The sequence below is a fragment of the Scyliorhinus torazame genome, chromosome 29, assembly GCF_047496885.1.
Source record: "Scyliorhinus torazame isolate Kashiwa2021f chromosome 29, sScyTor2.1, whole genome shotgun sequence".
Classification (NCBI taxonomy): domain Eukaryota; kingdom Metazoa; phylum Chordata; class Chondrichthyes; order Carcharhiniformes; family Scyliorhinidae; genus Scyliorhinus; species Scyliorhinus torazame.
The window spans coordinates 17,973,055-17,994,908 of NC_092735.1; the positions used below are offsets into that span (position 1 = coordinate 17,973,055).

Genomic DNA, 21,854 nt, shown 5'->3' on the forward strand with positions numbered 1-21,854 from the left:
TTTCTTCAATGGCCAGGGGTAATTATAACGTTAAGTCCTGGCTTACAAGGCCATCCCTGCTTCTTGCGGTTGGCCGAGGCTGAGGAAGCAGGCAGAGGAATTAGTGACACGTGCTGAGTGGCAGCCAGCTATGCTCACCACCAACCCCGAGAAGGAGCCGTCTTATGAGAATGGCAGCATTCAGTGGGTTAGGGCAGCATATCTCAGAGTGCTACAAGTGAACTGCAAAGAGGCAAATACATTGACAGTGGTGTTTTATGAAGCATTGCATGCATGACCTTGGTGCTCTATTCCACGCCGTGCCCTGCACATCCCAACAGTGCATTCCAACAATGCAATTCAACACTCGCAGTTCAATAATGGACGTCAACACTCGCAAATCCCACAGCAAACCAAACATAGGAGCTCAGAGTCAGGTCCTACCTGTGCAAAGTGTTTGATTGATGAGCCCTTCGTTCCTGCACACTGTAGCAGCTGGTTTTGGGTTCCATGATTTCCCTGCGTTCGGCCAGCATGGTGGACGCTGCGGTGGTGATAATGGCCACCCCGTCCCTCACCCTGGCTGGGAGCCCATAATCCCACTCATCGTAGGAGACCGAAATTAATCCAGTGGGGAACTCTGGCAGAATAATATCCGTGTTCCCTGTGACTGTACTGGGCACAATCCAGATGTAGCCATAGCCAGTGAGGCCGACGGACTCGGCCACCTCAAAGATGTAGGTAGCCTCGTCCTTGGTGCAAAAGAGGAGGATGACGGGGCTTTGAAGCTTCTTAAGCTGGTTTTGGATTTTGGATTCTCCGTCATCCATTGAAACATCCAGAGACATAACCTCCTCCATCTCCCAACCAACAAAACTGTTTTCAATAGTGCTTCGGATCTTATTGATAAACTCCTGGTAACCAGGGAAATAGCTTGTTACAATAGAAAATATATACCAGTCGTATTCCTCCATGACGTTCAACATCACTGTGGCCTGCTGCTCAATGGAGGGCCCAAATTGGAAGAACATTGATGAATCATCCTGCAAGACAAAATGGGGCAGAGTTACTGAACTGCTTCCGACTGCCTTCAGAAGCCTTCGCGGCTCCGCTCAGCCTTTCTGGCACCTTCGGGTTTTACTTTTTAGCCCAATCCCCCCCCCCCCCCCCATTTCCAACCGTCCCGGGACTGCGGGTTTCCGGCCACACGGAGACCGGTGGGAATTGCCGCCGTTATCGCGCGATGCTGGCCTCGCTGATTAGTAATCTTCGTTACATAGTAATCGTTATTATTGTCACAAGTAGGCTTACATTAACGCTGCAATGAAGTTACTGTGAAAATCCCCTAGTCGCCACACTCCGGCGCCTGTTCGGGTACACAGAGGGAGAATTGAGAATGTCCAATTCACCTAACAAGCACGTCTTTCGGGACTTGTGGGAGGAAACCGGAGCCCCCGGAGGAAACCCACGCAGACACGGGGAGATCGTGCAGACGCTGCACAGACAGTGACCCAAGCCGGGAATCAAACCTGGGACCCTGGAGCTGTGAAGCAACAGTGCTAACCACTGTGCTACCTTGCCGATTAGGCTGCCGGGGGTGGGGGGGGGAGGCGTTCTGGATGGCGCCGTGCCCTGCCGCCATTTTAATGTCAGCAGGAAACCGATTTTGATGCTCCTGCTGCATTGTTCCCCTCCGCGCCCCACCCCCACACCCTGCTCCCCCACCCGTCATTAACCCGCCACTGGAGGCGGGGAAAAATTCCGACCTGTTTCTCTCTCCGGAGCTGCTGTCTGACGTGCTGAGTTTTTGCAGCGGTTTCTGTTTTTAATTTCAGATTTTCAGCATCTGCAGTATTTTGCTTCTGTTTTATCCCTTCCTGGTTCCTTTAATCTCATCGAAGCTTGCAACTATTACTTGACGGAGATAACATGTCACATCGTACAACAATCCTACACCGGATACTCGCTCCCTCCTTGTGTCTGTCACTGTTCTCCTGCCGTTCAGCCCCGATGTTTGCTTTCAAATTCTGCTGAAGGGTATGAACCTGAATCCTTGACTCTCTTCTCTAATCCAAGAGGCTGACTACTTCCAGCCCGTTCTCTGTCCCTGCAGTCCAGGATCAGCATGGTTCTGCGTTTCATTCCACAGAATTATTAGGTTGGAATGTAATCCGATCTTTCAGTGTAAGCTCCACAAATAATGTTACCAGAATAGATGTTAAACAGCTTCGTCAATCACTGTCCCTCGGTGCCCATTGATTAACAGAACCAAACAGAATAGGAAAGTTACACTTTCCAGTCCGTGCTGAGTTCGTTCTAAAGTTAGAGGGGTGGATTCCTCCGTTCCCCAGCCTCGTGCTTCCCGGAGACACACCGTCGCAGACAGCGAGATTCTCCGTACCCGCCGCTGGCCAGCGGCATTTTCCACGGTAGCCACCCCACAACGTTGGGAACCCACGGTGGGTGCGCTGCCAGTGGAACGGAGAATCCCGTCGGCGGAGAATAATAATAATCTTTATTAATGTCACAAGTAGGTTTGCATTAGCACTGCAATTACTGTGAAAATTCCCTCGTCGCCACACTCCGGCGCCTGTTCGGGTACACGGAGAGGGAATTCAGAATGTCCAATTCACCTAACAAGCGCGTTTTTCGGGACTTGTGGGAGGAAACCGGAGCACCCGGAGGAAACCCACGCAGACACGGGGAGGACGTGCAGACTCCGCACAGACAGTGACCCAAGCCGGAAATCGAAGCTGGGTCCCTGTGAAGCAACCGTGTTAACCACTGTGCTATTGTGTTGCCCACATTCACCCCATAGAGTCCTGGAGCTTTACTGCACATAAGAGGCCCTTCAGCCCATGATGTCTACGCCAGCCATTACACACCAAGCCTATCCTATTTTCCAGCATTTGGTCCGTAGCCTTGTGTACGATGGCATTTCAAATGCTCATCTAAATACTTCTTCAGCGTTGTGTCAGTTCCCACCTCTGCCGTCCTTTCAGGCAGCGAGTTCCAGTTTCCCAACACCCATTAAATCCCCTCAAATTCCCAACATCCTCAAATCCCCTCTAGATTTCCTGACCCTTACTTTAAATCTATGCCCAATGGTTATTGACCTCTCTACTAAGGGAAAAGGTTTCTTCCTATCTACCCTAGCTATGTCCCTCATAATTCCTCATAAAGTTGTCATAACAAAGTGCTAGGGACACCACCGTATGTCGCATCAGTACCTTCCACCCAGCAGCGATTCTTCATGACTGATCCTGGACAGTGAGGTTTCATATTGTCCTCTGTTACCCCTCTCCATCTGCCACTGGAGCACTCAGGAATCATCACTAAAGCAGGATGCAGCATGTAGTTCACTTTTTATTTCCTAGTCATTCACAGAATGTGGGCGTCGCTGGCTGGGGCAGCATCTATTGCTCATCCCTAATTGCCCTTGAACTGAGTGGCTTGATCAACACTCCAAAGTGTTTCAACAAAATTAATGGTTGTCTGGGCTCTCAGCTGAGCAGAGGCTTGGCTTCTAATGCAGCCAACCATCACTCTTGGAGAAAACCCTGTGCCCCAGAGAAAAGTAAATGCTTGATTGACAGCTCAGGCTCTCTCATCTCTGCAGCCAATTTCACAATATTTATTTACACAAGGTTAAGTGGCTTCAAGTGCTCGCGATTGTTCTTACTGATACTTTAAAGGGACTGGATGATTGACACTTTTGTTGCTTCTGAGTGAAGCTACTTTTTAAAAAATCAAAATAAAGTTTATTCTACGAATGTAGTTAACACATATATAATCTATAAACACAGCAAAAATGTTTATCAATTACAAACTGTGGTGAATGTAAATACAGTTAAATCACCAGTTAATGTTCTATGTTTGTAAATACAGTTCATTCACCAGTTATGTTCTATGTTATTAACCCTGTGGGTTTTATCTGTGGGGCATTGTATGGCTTCACCCACAGGGGGAGATGTTGGAGGATGTTGGAGCATGTGTGGGCTCCGCCCCTTTGAAGGAGTATAAGAGTAGCTGGACTGAGGGACTGTCCTCAGTATGTACCAGTCGCAGGCAGGCAAAGTTGATAGTTAATTAAAACCACTGTTTTACTCCGACACGAGTCCTTGAGTGAATTGATGGTCGCATCACAAACATAAGACACCCCACAGCCACAGTGATCCATGTATATAACACTTAATGAATTCTCCCTTAACTGTTCCAATTCAATAACAAAATGCGATAAACCAACCCCCTTTTTAAGGGCGTGGCCCAGCGCACTGAATTCTCACTTGAATGTTTTAACATAGTAGAAATTCATGAATGAATTACTTTTTTTCAGACATTTTTTGCGCACCACACTGCCATTGTCGGGTTCAATGGTTTTATTCATAGTTTGTCAATGGGCATGTAATAACTTAACATTGGATGTATGAGGGGTATGAGGAGTGGTGGAAAGGCAGAGCTTGGCATTCGGGGTGCGAGGGGCCATGGAGGGTGAATGGGAGCGGCAGGAGGAAGTTGGCTTGGGGACAAAAGGAGGACATTTTTAACGTGTAGACAACAGTTCATGACTCCTCTGAGAGGATGTGAGGCGCAGCTGTTTAAAAACCTGGCCGACTCCACGAACGTTTCGGAGGGGTAGGACATGCCTATCTCCACAATGAAGTTGACCAAGTCGAGAATGCGAATGTGAACTTTTAACAGGAACCAGCCTACTCCTGAAAATCAGGCAGCTGGGAATGAAGCCAAAAATCCTAGAATTATTAAAGGGTTCATAAGTCATTCAGACCTTGTGAAAATCCAGTCCATTATCTCTAAATCCTCCAGGATCACAATCTGGGGTTACCATTAACCAGAAACATAACTTGACCAATCGTATAAATAATGTGGCTACAAGAGCAGGTCAGAAGCTAGAAATTCTGTGGCCTTTGACTCACCTCCTGTCTCCAAAAAGCCTGTCCACCATCTACAAGGCACAATTCAGGGGTGTGATGGAATACTCTCCACTTGCCTGGATGACTGCAGCTCCAACAACACTCAAGAAACTTGACACCATCGTAGGGCAGAGCAGCCCCGCTTGATCAGCATCCCATCCACAACAAGCATTCACTCCCTCCACCACTGATGCACAGTGGCAGCCGTGTGTACCATCTACAAGATGCACTGCAGCAACTCACCAAGGCTCCTTAGGCAGCGCCTTCCAAACCTACAACCACTGCCACCTAGAAGGACAAGAGCAGCAGGTGAATTTGAACACCACCACCTGCAAGATCCCCTCCAAGTCTCACATCATCCTGACGTGGAAATATATCGGCTGTCACTGTCACTGGGTCAGAATCCTGGAACTCCCTAACAACACCGTGGGTGTACCTACACCACACGGTTCAAGAAGGCGGCTCACCACCACCTTCCCAAGGGGTAATAATAGATGGACAGTAAGTGCTCGGCCTAGCCAACGATGCTCGTATATCCCACAAGCTAATTATTAAAAAACTAAACTCAGGACCAGGACAAATACCTCATCAGTCTATCAGTTGAGTCACAGGTTAGCAATACCGAGGAGCCTTGGTGAAGATGACAGCGTTTGAAGGTGTCTGCTGGGGTCATGTTGTAGTCAGGGTAATACAGGGAGGTCTTACCTTGAACCCCCATCACACCATCCCATCACCCCATCATCCTATCACACACCCGCCCCCAAGGCAGAGTGCCAGTCGGACAGGGAAAAGCTCAGTCCAGTCCTATCTTCACCCAATGGCCTCACACATGCGCGAGAGGCAAAGGGTAATTGGTTGCCCAGTGGTTAGCACCTTTGCCTCACAGCGCCAGGGACCCAGGTTCAATTCCGGCCTTGGGTGACATTCTCCCCGTGTCTGCGTGGGTTTCCTCCGAGTGCTCCGGTTTCCTCCCACAGTCCAAAGATGTGCAGGTTAGGTGGACTGGCCATGGTAAATTGCCCTTTAGTATCAAAAGGTTAGGCGGGGTTACGGGGATCGGGTGGGAGAGTGGGCCTGGTCAGGGTGCTCTTTAGGCGGGTCGGTGCAGACTTGATGGGCTGAATGGCCTCCTTCTGCACTGTTCCAGGCTCCCAGCATCCCCTGGGTTAAACAAAATACTACTCAACTCCCCTCTAATCTTACTGTCAATGACATTAAACCTATGACTCGGCTGTTGAACTCTCTAGGACATACGTCCCTCCTATCCACATTATCTAGCCCCTCGTAATCTTATACATGTCCAATTAAATCTCCCCTGAGCATCGAGCAAACACTCCCAGCCTGTCCAATCTTGCTCACAGCCATTACCTGCTGGTCTATATTCCCGAAAGTGTCTATGGAGGATTTAAAACTCCTTTAGCTATTCAGATGAAGCTTGTGTTATGGGCCAGGGTTCAGAGACCCCCAAAATGTATCATGGAGTTCACCTGACCCACAACTTTTACTAGATTGTGGTAGGGGGAGCACACGGCCCACTCTACAGGTGTGGTACAGCAGAAATGGAAAAGTATTTTTTTTAAACAAAACAATGTTTATTCTATGAACTCAAGTGAACCTTTTTAAAACACACAGTGAACATCTTAGCAACCATCAATTCAAATACAACCCCCAAAGACTACAACACTAAGTAATCCTTTAAGCTCTCCTTTTTAACATCCATACGACTTAAAAACAAAACCTTTATCAAAAGCACATCAGGTTAAAGTCACTACTGAAAACATTTATAATTCTGAATTCACCAAATGAGCAAGAGATAGTCTTTTGATGGCAGAGAGATCAACAGTACACCTGCTTGGTCTGGCTTCAGCTCCAACACTGAAAAGGAAAGTAAAACACACCCTGCAGCCTGCTGAAAAACGAAAGTAAAAAGCTGACAAACAGCCCAGCTCCACCCACTCTCTGACATCACTGATAATACCCATTTCTTAAAAGTACATTTCTTAAACACCCATTTCTTAAAGGTACTCTCACATGACACTTGGGGGCAGAATCATCCATTCCATGGTGGGGGGAGGGGATGCAATGGAGGCGACCAATTTTACCCCAAGGTTTAAATGTGTGAAAGAAAGAAAATCAGTTCATTCAAAATGTTTTGTTTGAGGTTCGACCCAGAACTGAGTCCATCGTCAAATTTCTTTCATCATAGGGCAATTAAACTCTCAATGACCTTGGGACTGATTTCACCACCTCCCCAGGGTCTTAAAGGGATAGGTCAACAATACATGATGACCATGGTCAGATCAATTATTACCCATGAGCAATGTAAGGGGGGAAAACAGAAAGTTGATATGAATATTTGAAGCAAGTTACAGGGCGATTGTCTCACTACGTGGGCGTGCAAATTGGTGTGTCAAAATTAAAGTTAAGGATCAAAACCGAGAAAGAGAGGCAACTATCTCTGTGTGAGTCATCGGCATTTGACATGGATCATGGTGCTTGCAGGAGAACCTGGACTTATATACAATCTTTCCTAAGCTTAGGAGACCGCAAAGCCAATGAAATGCATCTGAAGCAGCCGCATTATTGTGAAGCAGTCCATGTCCAAATGCAGCAAGTCCTGGACAATATCCAGGCTCGGGCTGACAAGTGGCAAGTTACACTCGCGCCACACAAGTGCCAGGCAATGGCCATCTCCAACAAGAGAGAATCTAACCATCGCCCCTTGACCTTCAATGGCATTACCATCGCTGAATCCCCCACTACCAACATCCTGAGAGCTTACCATTGACCAGAAACTGAACTGTCGGGCAGCACGGTAGCATTGTGGTTAGCACAATTGCTTCACAGCTCCAGGGTCCCAAGTTCGATTCCGGCTTGGGTCACTGTCTGTGCGGAGTCTGCACATTCTCCCCGTGTCTGCGTGGGTTTCCTCCGGGTGCTCCGGTTTCCTCCCACAGTCCAAAGATTTGCAGGTTAGGTGGATTGGCCATGATAAATTGCCCTTAGTGTCCAAAATTGCCCTTAGTGTTAGGTGGGGTTACTGGGTTATGGGGATAGGGTGGGGGTGTTGACCTTGGGTGGGGTGCTCTTTCCAAGAGCCGTTGCAGACTCGACGGGCCGAATGGTCTCCTTCTGCACTGTAAATTCTATGATAATTCTATGGACTGGCTGTATAAATACTGTGGTTACAAGAGCAGGTCAAAGGCTAGGAATCAGACGGCGAGCGACTCCCCAAACTTGTCCACCACCGACCAGGCACAAGTCAGGAGTGTGATGGGATACTCCCCACTTGCCTGGGTGAGTGCAGCTCCAATAATACTCAAGAAGCTCAACACCATCCAGGACAAAGCAGCCCCGCTTGATTGGCACCCCATCCACAAACATTCACTCCCTCCACCACCGACGCACAGTGGCAGCTGTGTGTACCATCTACAAGATGCACTGCACTAACTCACCAAGGCTCCTTGGGCAGCACCTTCCAAAGCCACAACCACTACCATCCAGAAGGATAAGGGCAGCAAATATATGTGCACCCCAACACCTTGGAGAGATTCCTCTCCAAGCCACTCACCATCCTGACTTGGAAAATGGTGGGTGGCACAGTAACATAGTGGTTAGCACTGTTTCTTCACAGCGCCAGGTTCGATTCCCGGCTTGGGTCAGTGTCTGTGCGGAGTCTGCACGTTCTCCCCGTGTCTGCGTGGATTTCCTCCGGGTGCTCCGGTTTCCTCCCACAAGTCCCGAAAGACGTGCTGTTCGGTAAATTGGACATTCTGAATTCTCCCTCTGTGTACCCGAACAGGCGCCGGAATGTGGCGACTAGGGGATTTTCACAGTGTTAATGTAAACCTACCTGTGACAATAAAGGCTATTATTAGATTATTATTATGTCAGCCGTTCCTTCACTGTCGCTGGGCCAAACTCCTGGAATTCCCTCCCTAACAGCATTGTGGATGTACCTACACCACACGGACTGCAGCGGGTTCAAGAAGGCGGCTCACCACCACCTTCTCGAGGGCATTTAGGGATGGGCAACAAATGCTGGGGCTACACCCCGTGAAAAAAAAATGTAAAATGCAGGAAATGTAGTGGCTGATTTGTGCACAGCACGATCCCAGATATATCCAGGTGAAGATGTCAAGAAAGGTCCATTTGCAGCGTTGGGTGAGGGACAGATATTGGTCAAGACCCCAGGGAGACCTCCCCTGCTCATCTTCTCGTAATAGATCATACAGTGCAGAAGGAGGTCATTCAGCCCATCGAGTCTGCACCGACCCACTTAAGCCCTCACTTCCACCCTATACCCGCAACCCAATAACCCCTCCTAACATTTTTGGACTCTAAGGGGCAATTTAGTATGGCAAATCCACCTAACCTGCACATCTTTGGACTGTGGGAGGAAACCGGAGCACCCGGAGGAAACCCACGCACACACGGGGAGAATGTGCAGACTCCGCACAGACAGTGACCCAGCAGGGAATCGAACCTGCGACCTTGGCACAGTGACTCCACAGTGCTAGCCGGGATCATTTTCAGCCACCAGCGAGGGTGAACTGGGCCTCAGTACAATGTCAAATTCAATAGGCTTTGAACGAAAGCTCATGGAGGCGTGGAATAGCTCGATGTTGTCAACAGGAGCTCCCATTGAAAAATAAATGGCTGGGATTCAGATTCCATTCAAATTAATTCTCAATTTGGTACCGTTATGTAGCAGATTATCAATCTGAAGACTCAGCATTCACATGCTCACAATGAATATTTAATTTCTCAAGGTTCGACACTGGGAAGCCCCTGCCTTGTTTAGAGCTATGAAACACAGTGAATAAATCTTCGACTTAACTCGCTGCCACACCAGGGTTGCTCTGATGAGAGGCGCCATGGGAAGCAGTGAGAGCTGGAAAACTCCTCAGTGGGCTCACAAAGATAGCCATTCATCTTCCCAGGGAGCTGAGGGAGAGGTGACAACTTCCCTTCGCCCTGAATTGCCGAGCGGCCCTGGAGCCAGTCATCAAAGACGGTAACAGATAATGAGCAGTGAGTGATGTTTAACTTTTAGTTTGCAGAGTGGAATGAAAAAAAAAGAGACAGGTAGACTGTAGAAGTCAACTATTTCCAAATACACCTGATAGGTAAAATATAGCTATTTAGGATAAATATTAAGCCCCAGTTTTACCCATTTTAAATTAAGGATTTCAACACTCTGGTAACCTCAGGTCATCTCAAAACATACAGTTTACAAAATAGCATAACACTTTAGCAAGTTCCATTATTCTAGTAAGACAGTACAACATAAAACAACAGATACACAAAAGAACCTGATACATGCAAAAGCAGGAGAGATTAAAACAAACACTTTAACTGAACGAATGAATACATTTTTCAAGACTGTGTCCAAGGACAGGGCAGGCTCCGCAGCAACAGCATAGCAACGACACAGTAACATGAAGGCTCTGTTGTTATAACAGCAAGTCAGCAAAAGACCAGTTCAAACTGGTCGCAATAACAGCTCAATATCGCATTCCTTAACATACACAAGTATGTAGACACAAAACAATTAAAACTAATGTTGCAAAATTCAAGATTGACAGCTAACCGTCAAATCAAACTCATTTGATTCTAACCCAAACCAATTAGGATGACTTAGAGGTGTAGATAGATGGCGAAAGACCAAAATGATTTAGTATAACCGTGTGGGTCCGTACGGCCATTTTTATTCATGCATCATCTATACTTTGATCTGAACTATTCACTGTCTCCCTGTCTTCATATTTCATTTTCAGACTTTGACTTCGAAAGTTATTGGCGAGCTGTTTGCCTAAGCAAGAAAATCATTTCTGTGATTCTTTGAAAGTTTTCAATTGTCTACGAATTGCCTTTTAAAGGACTTTCAATTGTAATCAATAGAAGACAAATGAAACAATTCTTATTTGCACCTGAGAAGTTTCAACTTAAATTTCTACTGAGTTCTAGTAATCGCAAAGTGCTACTAAAACCGCATGGTAGATCTATCATAGACGGATGAACCAGGCCGGGCGTAAGAGCAAGTGGGCAGCACGGTAGCATTGTGGATAGCACAATTGCTTCACAGCTCCAGGGTCCCAGGTTCGATTCCGGCTTGGGTCACTGTCTGTGCGGAGTCTGCACGTTCTCCCCGTGTGTGCGTGGGTTTCCTCCGGGTGTTCCGGTTTCCTCCCACAGTCCAAAGATGTGCAGGTTAGGTGGATTGGCCATGATAAATTCCCCTTAGTGTCCAAAATTGCCATTAGTGTTGGGTGGGTTACTGGGTTATGGGGGTAGAGTTGAGGTGTTGACCTTGGGTAGGGTGCTCTTTCCAAGGGCCGGTGCAGACTCGATGGGCCGAATGGCCTCCTTCTGCACTGGAAATTCTATGAAAGTGTTTCTCCAACCACTCTGCTTCAGATTCTAATAATCAACCCAAAGAAAAATGACAGGCTTGTTCGCTATTGGCCTTCTCAAGCTGATGTTCTAATTCCGGCCTCTTATTCACCCCACCATTTTAATCGCTTCACTATTGGTGGGAGTGCCTTGAGTTGCCCAGGCCCCCAGCTCTGGAATTACCTCACCTATCTCTCCGCCGTCCATCTTCGTTGTCCTCCCTTAAGACAAAATGTATCTCTTACACCCAGCTTTGGTTTATCTGACTTAATATTGGACAGGATTCTCGCCCCTGAGGCCACAATCCTGGGGCAAAGACAGGGGTAGCTGACTGTCGAAGTTGGCCGGTTAAAAGGCCCGCCTCGGTTCTCAAAGACTTCACCCCAGTTGTTTGGTTTCATTCCAGGCCTTCTGCCTTCACCCCTCACACCCCATCACACCCCCCCACCCACTCCTCCATCACCTCCGGTACCAACTCATGCTCCTACCCATACCTATGGCCCCTCACATCCCCCATGCAAGTCAATGCCCGCCATTCACATTTGCCCCTCATACCGCCCATGTCAGCTCATGCCCATTCAACCAGTAAACGCCATGTGCCAAACCAATGAAGTCTATAATAACAAAGGCTGATGTGAAAATGCTTAGATCAACAAACATCCATTCATAATTTTGTACAACCTTATGAAAGAGTCAAGCTAACAGCCCAGTAAAGTATCAATAACAGAAGTTTGGAGCCCTTGACGCCTCTTAACACTGAGACATTGATAAAAGAGATCACCAAAACACTCACTACAACCTCATAGAGATGATGGGGGAGGGGGGAGCAAGATTAGGCTATTAAATTGGATGATCGGCCATGACCAGAACGAATGGTGGAACAGGCTCGAAGGACCGAATGGCCTCCTCCTGCTCCTAGATCCCATGTTTCCATGTCGATTAAGCAAAGGCAGCGCTTCTTTGTAAACAAGCTAACATAATCCTTTCACCAGAATCTGGGCTCCATCTTTTGTCAATGTCTCAATGTTTATTTGCACAAAGTTAACAAGTGTCTTCTGTTACTGCAGCTTTAATGGGCTGTCCGATGGACACATTTATCGGGTTCCAGGAACACGGGTTTTTTTTCTCATAAAAATATGATCTGGTGCTTTTTTTTCTAAGCTATTTTTTTCTAAGCTATTTTTTTCTAAGCTATTTCACACATGCTATGGATTTACTATCGAGCTCCGTCCAGAGTCTACACTGGGTGAATGGGCATGGTAGGGTCATGAGTTGGCATGAGGATATGAGGGACTATTGGGGTGAATGGGAGGATGAGTTGGTAGAGAGTTGGCATGTGGGTTGTAAGGTCCCAAGGGGGTGGGTAGGGGTCATGAGTTGGCATGGAGAAGGCAGGGGGCACGGGTAGGACCTTTTAAAGATAACTTTCAAAAGGGTCCCCAAATCCAGATTATGCTTCAAGAAGGCATACGGCATGCTTGCCTTCATTGGCCGGGGCATTGAGTATAAGAATTGGCAAGTCATGTTGCAGCTGTATAGAACCTTAGTTAGGCCACACTTGGAGTATAGTGTTCAATTCTGGTCGCCACACTACCAGAAGGATGTGGAGGCTTTAGAGAGGGTGCAGAAGAGATTTACCAGGATGTTGCTGGTATGGAGGGCACTAGCTATGAGGAGAGGTTGAATAAACTTGGTTTGTTCTCACTGGAACGACGGAGGTTGAGGGGCGACCTGATAGAGGTCGACAAAATTATGAGGGGCATAGACAGGGTGGATAGTCAGAGGCTTTTTCCCAGGGTAGAGGGGTCAATTACTAGGGGGCATAGGTTTAAGGTGCGAGGGGCAAGGTTTAGAGTAGATGTACGAGGCATGTTTTTTACACAGCGGGTAGCGGGTGCCTGGAACTCGCTACCGGAGGAGGTGGTGGAAGTAGGGACGATAGTGACATTTAAGGGGCATCTCAACAAATACATGAATAGGATGGGAATAGAGGGATACGGACCCAGGAAGTGTAGAAGGTTTTAGTTTAGATGGGCAGCATGGTCGGTGCAGGCTTGGAGGGCCGAAGGGCCTGTCCCTGTGCTGTACTTTTCTTTGTTCTTTGTTGCCTCTGAGATCCATAAGCCGTGGGTCAGAGTAAACTGACCTGACTTCAGGAGGTTTGCGAGTTGTTGGGGGGGTAGAGGTTGGAGACACCTATCCCTACAAGGAGTTGGCCAGGTCGGGAGTGCAGGATCCGGGCTCATTGCTCACGCCCATGTCCCGTGGCAGTGGAACTTGGGGATGCCGAGAATAGTGGCAGGGAAATCACGGAATTCTGAAATTCTAGGTAGCTCCGGAGTCCTTCGAAATCTGCCCAGCCCAGTAACTCCTCCTGTGGCTCAGTGTCACACTGGGATTTATAATGCACCTTGGAATGTTTAATTATGTTAAAATATGTAGATGAAGCTGTTCTTCTTGTTGCCAGGAGATCACTTTGTGCAGTATTGTGAGGGGGTTGAACACAAATTCCAAACTCCCACACAGACCTGTTATTTGTAGAAAGGAGAGGTAACGGTATTGAACTCTCAGAACAGAACCGGCACATCGGAGGGTCACGGGAGGGAATGAGGTGGCCTGATCTCACTGTGTCACCCTGCCTGCCTCACTGCTGGACACCAGCAAGGTTTGCATTAAGAAGGACAAAAGAGAGGCCCCATTGTGTTCCACATCGCTCTTTAGAAAATGAGAAATCCAATTGCAACACTTTCCTCGTCGAGAGTGGCGTGTGATCCCGACTCGCCCGCAGGCCTAACCTCTCCTCCTCTTTCCCCAATAGCTGTGCCAGAGGAGGTTGACGCTCTCCCAGGCCTCCGCTGACTCTGCCCCCATCAGTGCTTCATCATCAGTGCCGTCAACACCCAGCCTCTCTTGCAAACACCACCCTCAAGGCATCTGACACAAAGGGCGTGCGGACAAGGAGTAGGAGTGCCCCCCACCACCCCCCCCCACCCCCACCCCCCCACCCCCCCACCACCACCCCCCCCCCCCACCACCCCCCACCCCCCCCCCCCACCCCCCGACCCCCACCCCCCCGCCCCCGATAATCTATTACCACCTCGCTTACCCATAACAAAAGAGAAAATGCTGGAAAATTTTCAAGAAGAGAAAAGAAAAGAGACAGGTAGACGGATGAACCAGGCCGGGCGTAAGAGCAGGAAGAGAATTCCAAAGACTCACGACCCTCTGGAAGAAACAATTTCACCTCAACTCCGTTTTAAATGGAAGGCTCCTTAAACGGTGACCCCCCCCGCCCCTAGGTCGAGATTCTCCCACCAAAGGAAACGTCCTCTCCACATCCACCCTGTCAACACCCCTCAGGATTTTATATGTCTCAATCAAGTGACAGAATGACCCACAGATAGGACGCTGGGCCGAGCTGGAGGAAGAGATCACTGTGAGCAGGAGGATCACTCATTTGGTAAACTTTTGATATGTCCCAAAAAGCAAGAAGTGTACTGTAACGGTCGAGGAGCACTGTGGTGACTCTAAGTCTGTTGTGGTGTTCCACTCCCTTGATTTTTGTGGCGTTTGAAATGATTTGATTGTGGGGTGTATGATCGAGAAGTTTGCCGATGATACAAGTATTGAGCACATGGTTGCTAATGGAGTCTGCAGGGAGATATCGATGGATGGATCAGGTGGGTGGAGAAATGGCAAATGGAGTTCAATCCGGGGAAGTGGGAGCATTTGGAAAAGGTTTACGAAGGAAGGGATACACCTTAAATGGTAGGACGCTGAGAAGTGTAGAGAAACAAAGGGGACTTGGAGTGCGTGTCCAAAAATGGCCAGGTGGCTGGACAGATCAATAAGGTGGTCAAGATGGTATACGGGATACTGGCCCGTACGAGACAAGGTGCAGATAGTAGGGAGCAGGGAGGTCCTGCTGGAACTAGTTGGCCTTAGCTGGAGTATGGCATCCAGTTCTGGTGACTTCGCTGTCTTCTTCGGCGATCACTTGCTAATCAGTCTGATTATCCACCTAAGAAAATCTGTGTTACTGGTCGTGGGTTCTGTGAGTTCTTATATGGCTGGTGAGCCCGGTCCTAGAGCTTCATCTTCGATCGCACACTTAGTAGGTGTTTCCGGGAGGTGGAATCGGTCCTTGCCGGTATTCGCCGGTATTCCTTTCTCAGGCTCCTTTTCCGGGCCTCCCCTTACCATCGGGTGTCCTCGAAGAATCGTCTCCCTTCAATCAGGAGGTTCCTCCAGGAAGGTCTCTTCTGAGCAAGGGTCTCCCAGGCATTGATGTCTATCTTGCATTTCTTGAGGTGAGCTTTCAGGGCGTCTTTGAAGCGCTTCCTTTGTCCTCCTCCTGTTCGGAAGCTTTCCTTGAGCTGGGTGAAGAAGATTGGCTTTGGCAGTCAGGACTCTGCCATCCTAGATGTAGGAAAGATGTGATTGCTCTCGAGAGGGTACACAGGAAGTTTACGAAGGTGTTGCCTGGACTGTAAAACTTTAGAAGATTGGATAGACTGGAGTTGTTTCCTTTGGAGCAGAGGAGGATGAGGGGAGATTTAATTGAAGTGTATAAAATTATGAGGGGTCTAGATAGAGTGGATCAGAAGGCTCTATCCCTGTTGGGTGAGGGGCCCCGGAGGGCATAGAAGCCAAGAGTTAGGGAGTGGAATTCTCTGTTGGCTGACGGCAAAATCAAGGCGGGCGCCGACTTGATGCCAAATTGCGTTTCTCCATCACCTCGCCAGCGGCGTCAATGCGGTCCGGAACTCTCGTGCAGTAAACACCGTTTGCATATTATTAGCGGGCCCGATCCAGTATTTCCCCAGTGTCTCCGCGATTCTCCGCCTACGATATTCCTGGGGCCCCGACGGTGTGGTTCACGCATTCTTTTAGAAATCGCGAAACCGGCGTCGGGGCTGCTGAGGGAGAGAGAGGGGGGGTACGGAAAGAGTCCAACATTGCCATAGTTTGCTGACGGTTGCGCCGGGGGGGGGGGGGGGGGGATCACGGAGGGTGGCCAGGTGGTGGGCTGTGGGGTCGGGGTGGACGGGCACGGAACACCATTGCCGCAGCCGGAAAGGCAGCCATGCAGCTGCGCATGGCGCTAACAGCCCATTGTCAACTTAGGGCCATGGGTCATATAGATGCCCTCCCAGGGCACTCCCCTAGGTGCCCTCTGGCCCCGTATCAGCTGTACGGGCGTGCTCCAGTGTGACCAGTGCCATCCTGTTGGCTGGGATGAGTGTGTGGGAAGTGTAATGTGTATATGAGGCTGCAGCCTGTCAGCCTCCCGAGTGTCAATCACAGAACCGGCGAATCTCGCACTGTTTCACATTGGAATCAATTGCATTCCACTTGGCGCTGGTGCCAGCCCCTCCGCAGTCGCTGAATCGATCCAGGTGCGGCGCCACTTTCGCTGTCGTGGAAATCCACAAATTCTGCCCTGGCGTCAACACTTAGCCTCAGGAACAGAGAATCCATCCCGGGAGGTTTGGAGGGGATTTGATGGAAAATTCTTTCATCCAGAGGATGGTGGGATCTGCAACGTGCTGTCTGAGAAGATGAGAGAGATAGAAACGTTCAGAAATGTACTCGAATAAGCGTGAAGTGATGCAACCTGAATGGCTGGGAAATGGAGCAGGGTCATCCAAGGCAAGATGGGCCGAAAGGCCTCTTCGTGCTCTAAATTTCTATGATTCTATGATACCTCTTGGTTGAAGACATCTGGGCAGCCTGCCTCTGACCAGGCTAGAAGGATGCCTCGAAAACACTGAGGACAATCTCCAACAATCTGCAGTTCTAATGGAAGTTTCCAAATGGGGGACTCCAAGGGACAGCTTCCCAGTGCTGCAGTGCACCTTGGGGGCATGTGCCAACAACCTGGCCAATCCGAGGGAGGCCTCCCATAACAGAGGCCTTCAGGGCAGGCCATGCTCCAGCCATTGACTGCTGACTAACCACAGAACAGCAATCAGCCATTCGACCCTCTTGAACGGCTGCGATAGCACAATAACATTATTGTGCGAGTACTTCAGAGGCTTAGATTTTGGGGGCATGAGTTCAAACCCCCCACCCCCCGGGGAATTTAAACTCAATGTATTAATAAATCTGAAATTAAAAGGCCAGTCGCGGTAATAATGATCGGGAAGCTACCAGTTCATCACAAAAACCCAACCGGATCACTAATATCCTTTGGGGCAGGAAATTGGCCATCGTTACCTGGTCTGGCCGACATGTGACTCGAACGCTGAAAGAGGGCCTTCCATTTTGAATGCCACCATCAGGGTGAAACTGGTCAATGGCAGTTGTTCGAAAACCTAACAGCAACGTGACCATTTGGCTGATGCTGTGCCTGAATTTCCACTCTACATCCAATAGTTCCCCAACTCTGGGAGATCCAAACACCAGAGAGAAAAGAATCTTTCATCCCAGGCGGTCTGAGCTGGAACTACACCCTGACCTCAGATGCAACGGGCCAGTTGGCCTGTGTGAACCTCGGTTCTTTGGTATTCCCATTTTATTTCTTCATGGGACGTGGGGCTTGCGAGCAAGGCCAGCATTTCCATAGAACGCCTCCAGCACAAAAGGAGGCCATTCGGCCCAGCGAGTCTGCACCGCCCCCGCCCCCCCCCCCCCCCCCCCCCCCCACAGAAAGAGCACCCTACCCAGTCCCGCTACCCCAATTAGTTGCCCATTCCTTGGATAGGGAGGGCAGTCAAGAGTCAACCAGATTGCTGTGTGCGGTCCGGAACCACGTGTCGGGCCAGACCAGGTCAAGGCAGCAAAAACATTACCCAAGGACCAGACGGGCGTTTGCAACAAAGGTTCACCGCCTGCCGTGGCGAGGATTGAAGCCGGTTCCCCAGAGCAACAGCCCAGGTTGCCAGCCCAGCGGCGGTGCCCCTCGCCACCACCTTCCCTCTGACTGGGCCTCAGGCTGTTCCTGAAAATGAAAAAAAAGTGGGCTTCGAATGAAGTTACTGTGAAAAGCCCCTAGTCGCCACATTCCGGCGCCTGTTCGGGGAGGCCGGTACGGGAATTGAACCGTGCTGCTGGCCTGCCTTGGTCTGCTTTAAAAGCCAGCTATTTCCAGCCCCTCGGGTCCAGCCTCCCACTGGACAAACGCTCCTTTGTTTCCTTGCGGAGAGCTGTCACTCCCTCGAGGCGGATGAAGGTGAATGTGCCACGCCCTCTGCCCCGGGACCGGCGCTGAATCACACCGCCCGTCGCGCCCATTCATTTGCCACGTGCCATTATTTCAAACAGGCGCAATTTCATTCCAGTCTCCTCCCAGTAGGCAATCCATAATTTCACTGCTGAATGAGTTTGATTTTCACTAATCATTTATGCTAAAGAGACCCATCTCTCACAACCCAAGGAGCTGACGTTCCAACTCCTCATGATCTAAAACTGTAATTAGAGTGATTTTAATTTAATTTTCTGATGATTATTTTCAGCAGTAACTTTCCTCAGCTCTGACTCCCAGTAAACTCGCCCACACCCACTCTTTCTCTGTATCTCCTTTTCTTCCGTTGCATTTTCCTCTACTTACATCAGCGGATCCCACTCCCTCTTTTCCCCCACCTTTATTCTCATCTGTCCGTCTCTCCGCTCTGCCAGTTACAACCATCCTCTTACTTTTTTTTATTACTCCCTAGTTTTTCTTTTACCATTCTGAGTGTCACTCCATCTCGCTCCCAACACCATCTCCAAATGTGTGTTTTCTCTCCCTTCTCGCTTTCTCCTTCATCGCTCCTCTCTTTCTCCTTTCTCTCCCTCTTTCTCCTTTCTCCCTCTCTCTCACTTTCCCCTTCATCGCTCCTCTCTTTCTCCTTTCTCTCCCTCTTTCTCCTTTCGCCCTCTCCCTCTCTCTCACTTTCTCCTTCATCGCTCCTCTCTTTCTCCTTTCTCTCCCTTTCTCCTTTCCTCCTCTCTCTCACTTTCTCCTTCATCGCTCCTCTCTTTCTCCTTTCTCTCCCTCTTTCTCCTTTCTCCCTCTCTCTCACTTTGTCCTTCATCGCTCCTCTCTTTCTCCTTTCTCTCCCTTTCTCCTTTCCTCCTCTCTCTCACTTTCTCCTTCATCGCTCCTCTCTTTCTCCTTTCTCTCCCTCTTTCTCCTTTCCCCCTCTCTCTCACTTTCTCCTTCATCGCTCCTCTTTCTCCTTTCTCTCCCGTTCTCTCTCTCTCTCTCCTTTCTCTCCTCACTTTCTCCTTTCTCTCTCCTCCCGTCTTTCTCTCTCTCCTCTCTTTCTCCTTTCTCTCTCCTCTCTCTCTCCTTTCTTCTTTCTCTCTCTCCTCCCTCGCTCTCTTTCTCCTTTCTCTCCCTCTTTCTCCTTTCCCTCTCCCTCTTTCTCCTTCATTGCTTCTCTCTTTCTCTCCCGTTCTCTCTCTCTCCTCTCTGTCTCCTTTCTCTCTCCTCTCTCTCTCCTTTCTCTCTCCTCTCTTCTTTCTTCTTTCTTCTTTCTCTCTCTCTCCTTTCTCTCTCTCTTTCTCCTTTCTTTCTCTCCTTTATTTTTCTCTCTCTTTCTCCTTTCTCTCTCTCTCTTTCACCTATCTCGCTCTCCTCTCTTTCTCTCTCTGCCTTCTTTCTCTCTCCTCTCTTTCTCTCCCTCTTTCTCCTTTCCCTGTCCCTCTCTCTTTCTCCTTCATCGCACCTCTCTTTCTCCTTTCTCTCCCGTTCTCTCTCTCGCCTTTCTCTCTCTTCTCTCTCTCCTTTCTCTCTCCTCTCTTCTTTCTCTCTATCCTCTCTCTCTCCTTTCTTCCTTCTCTCTCTCCTCTCTCTCTTTCTCCTTTCTCTCTCTCTTTCTCCTTTCTTTCTCTCTCTCTTTTTCTCCTTTATTTTTCTCTCTCTTTCTCCTTTCTTTCTCTCTCTCTTTCTCCATTCTCTGTTTCTCTTTCGCCTAGCTCGCTCTCCTTTCTTCTTCTCTCTGCCTTCTTTCTCTCTCCTCTCTTTCTCCTCTCTTTCTTCTTTCTCTCTCCTCTCTTTCTCCATCAAAATCAAATTCAGATTGAGTGACAGAGGACAGAGTGCCACACAAGAGTTTTAGCGTTGGGCAGAGGAAACTGTTGGTCCAAGTAGACTGGACACAAATAATTGAGGGTAGGACAGTTGAGGGACAATGGTGGATGTTAGGGAGATATTGAATACCTCTCAATTAAAGTATATTTCTGAGAGGAAGAGGAATTGTAAAAGGGAGAAAACTTTTTGTGGCAAAACAAGGAAGTCAAGGAAGACATAAAGGCAAAATCTAGGGCATACCATACTGCAAAGGCTAGTGGTAAGCTGGAGCATTGGGAGAACGTTGAGGTTCCGCAAAAGGCTATAAAAAATACAATCAAAAGAACAAAGATGAACTATGAAAAGAAACTAGCAGAAAACATGAACACTGATACCAAAAGCTTCTATAAAGAGGAAGATCATAGATCATAGAATTTACAGTGCAGAAGGAGGCCATTCGGCCCATCGAGTCTGCACCGGCTCTTGGAAAGAGCACCCTACCCAAAGTCAACACCTCCACCCTATCCCCATAACCCAGTAACCCCACCCAACACTAAGGGGAATTTTGGACACTAAGGGCAATTTATCATGGCCAATCCACCTAACCTGCACATCTTTGGACTGTGGGACGTGCAGACTCCGCACAGACAGTGACCCAAGCCGGAATCGAACCTGGGACCCTGGAGCTGTGAAGCAATTGTGCTATCCACAAGGCTACCGTGCTAGAATAGCTAAAGGAAATGTTGGCCCTTTAGAGGATGGGGAACACAGAGATGGTGGAACCAATAATTTGCCTCTGTCTCCACGGTAGAAGATAATAAAAATATTCCAAAAACTGCAGTTAATGCAGGGGAACTTGGTGCAATAACCATCACTAGGGAGACGGTATTGAATAAGCTAATTGGATTAAGGGCAGATAAGTCTCTGTGACCTGATGGCCTACACCCGAGGGTATTACGGGAGATGGCAGTGGAGATAGTGGATGCATAGGTTATGATATTTCAGAATTCCCTGGATTCTGGAAGAGTCCGGTGGATTGGAAACATGCTAATGTGATGCCCATATTCACAAACGGAGAGAGGCAAAAAGTAGGAAACTATAGACTGGTTAACTTGACCTCTATGGTGGGGACGCTCCTGGAGCCAATCATTAAGGAGGAGGTGACTGACTATTTGGAAAACCAAAGCTCAATCCACCCGTGTCAGCACGGTTTTACGAAGGGTAAGTCATGCCTGACAAACTCGCTCGAATTCTTTGGGGATGTAGCCAGCAAGGTGGATAATGGGGAACCTGTTGATGTAGTATTTCTAGACGTCCAGAAGGCATTTGACAAGGTGCCGCATAAAAGACTGACCCAGAAGATGAGATCGCATGGAATTGGGGGTAGAGTACGAGTTTGGATTGAGGATTGGCTGATTGACAGAAAGCAGAGGGTCGGGTTCAATGGGTCCTTTTCTGGCTGTCAGAGTGGAACATAGCAAAATTTGCAGATGACACTAAAGTAGGTGGGAAAGCAGGCAGTGAAGAGGAGATACAGATTTTACTGATGG

At 48.6% G+C, this 21,854-nt stretch overlaps 1 protein-coding gene across 1 annotated transcript in view; it reads right to left on the minus strand.

Moving 5' to 3' along the window:
• Positions 1 to 260: 260 nt before the first annotated feature.
• Positions 261 to 21,854, minus strand: part of LOC140403901 (glutamate receptor ionotropic, NMDA 2B-like) — a 457,807-nt gene continuing 436,213 nt past the window's right edge. Inside the window, exon 4 of the mRNA XM_072492122.1 lies at positions 261 to 1,022. Coding sequence (XP_072348223.1) covers positions 420 to 1,022 — 603 coding nt within the window. The 3' untranslated portion in view covers positions 261 to 419. The remainder of the gene's footprint in view (positions 1,023 to 21,854) is intronic.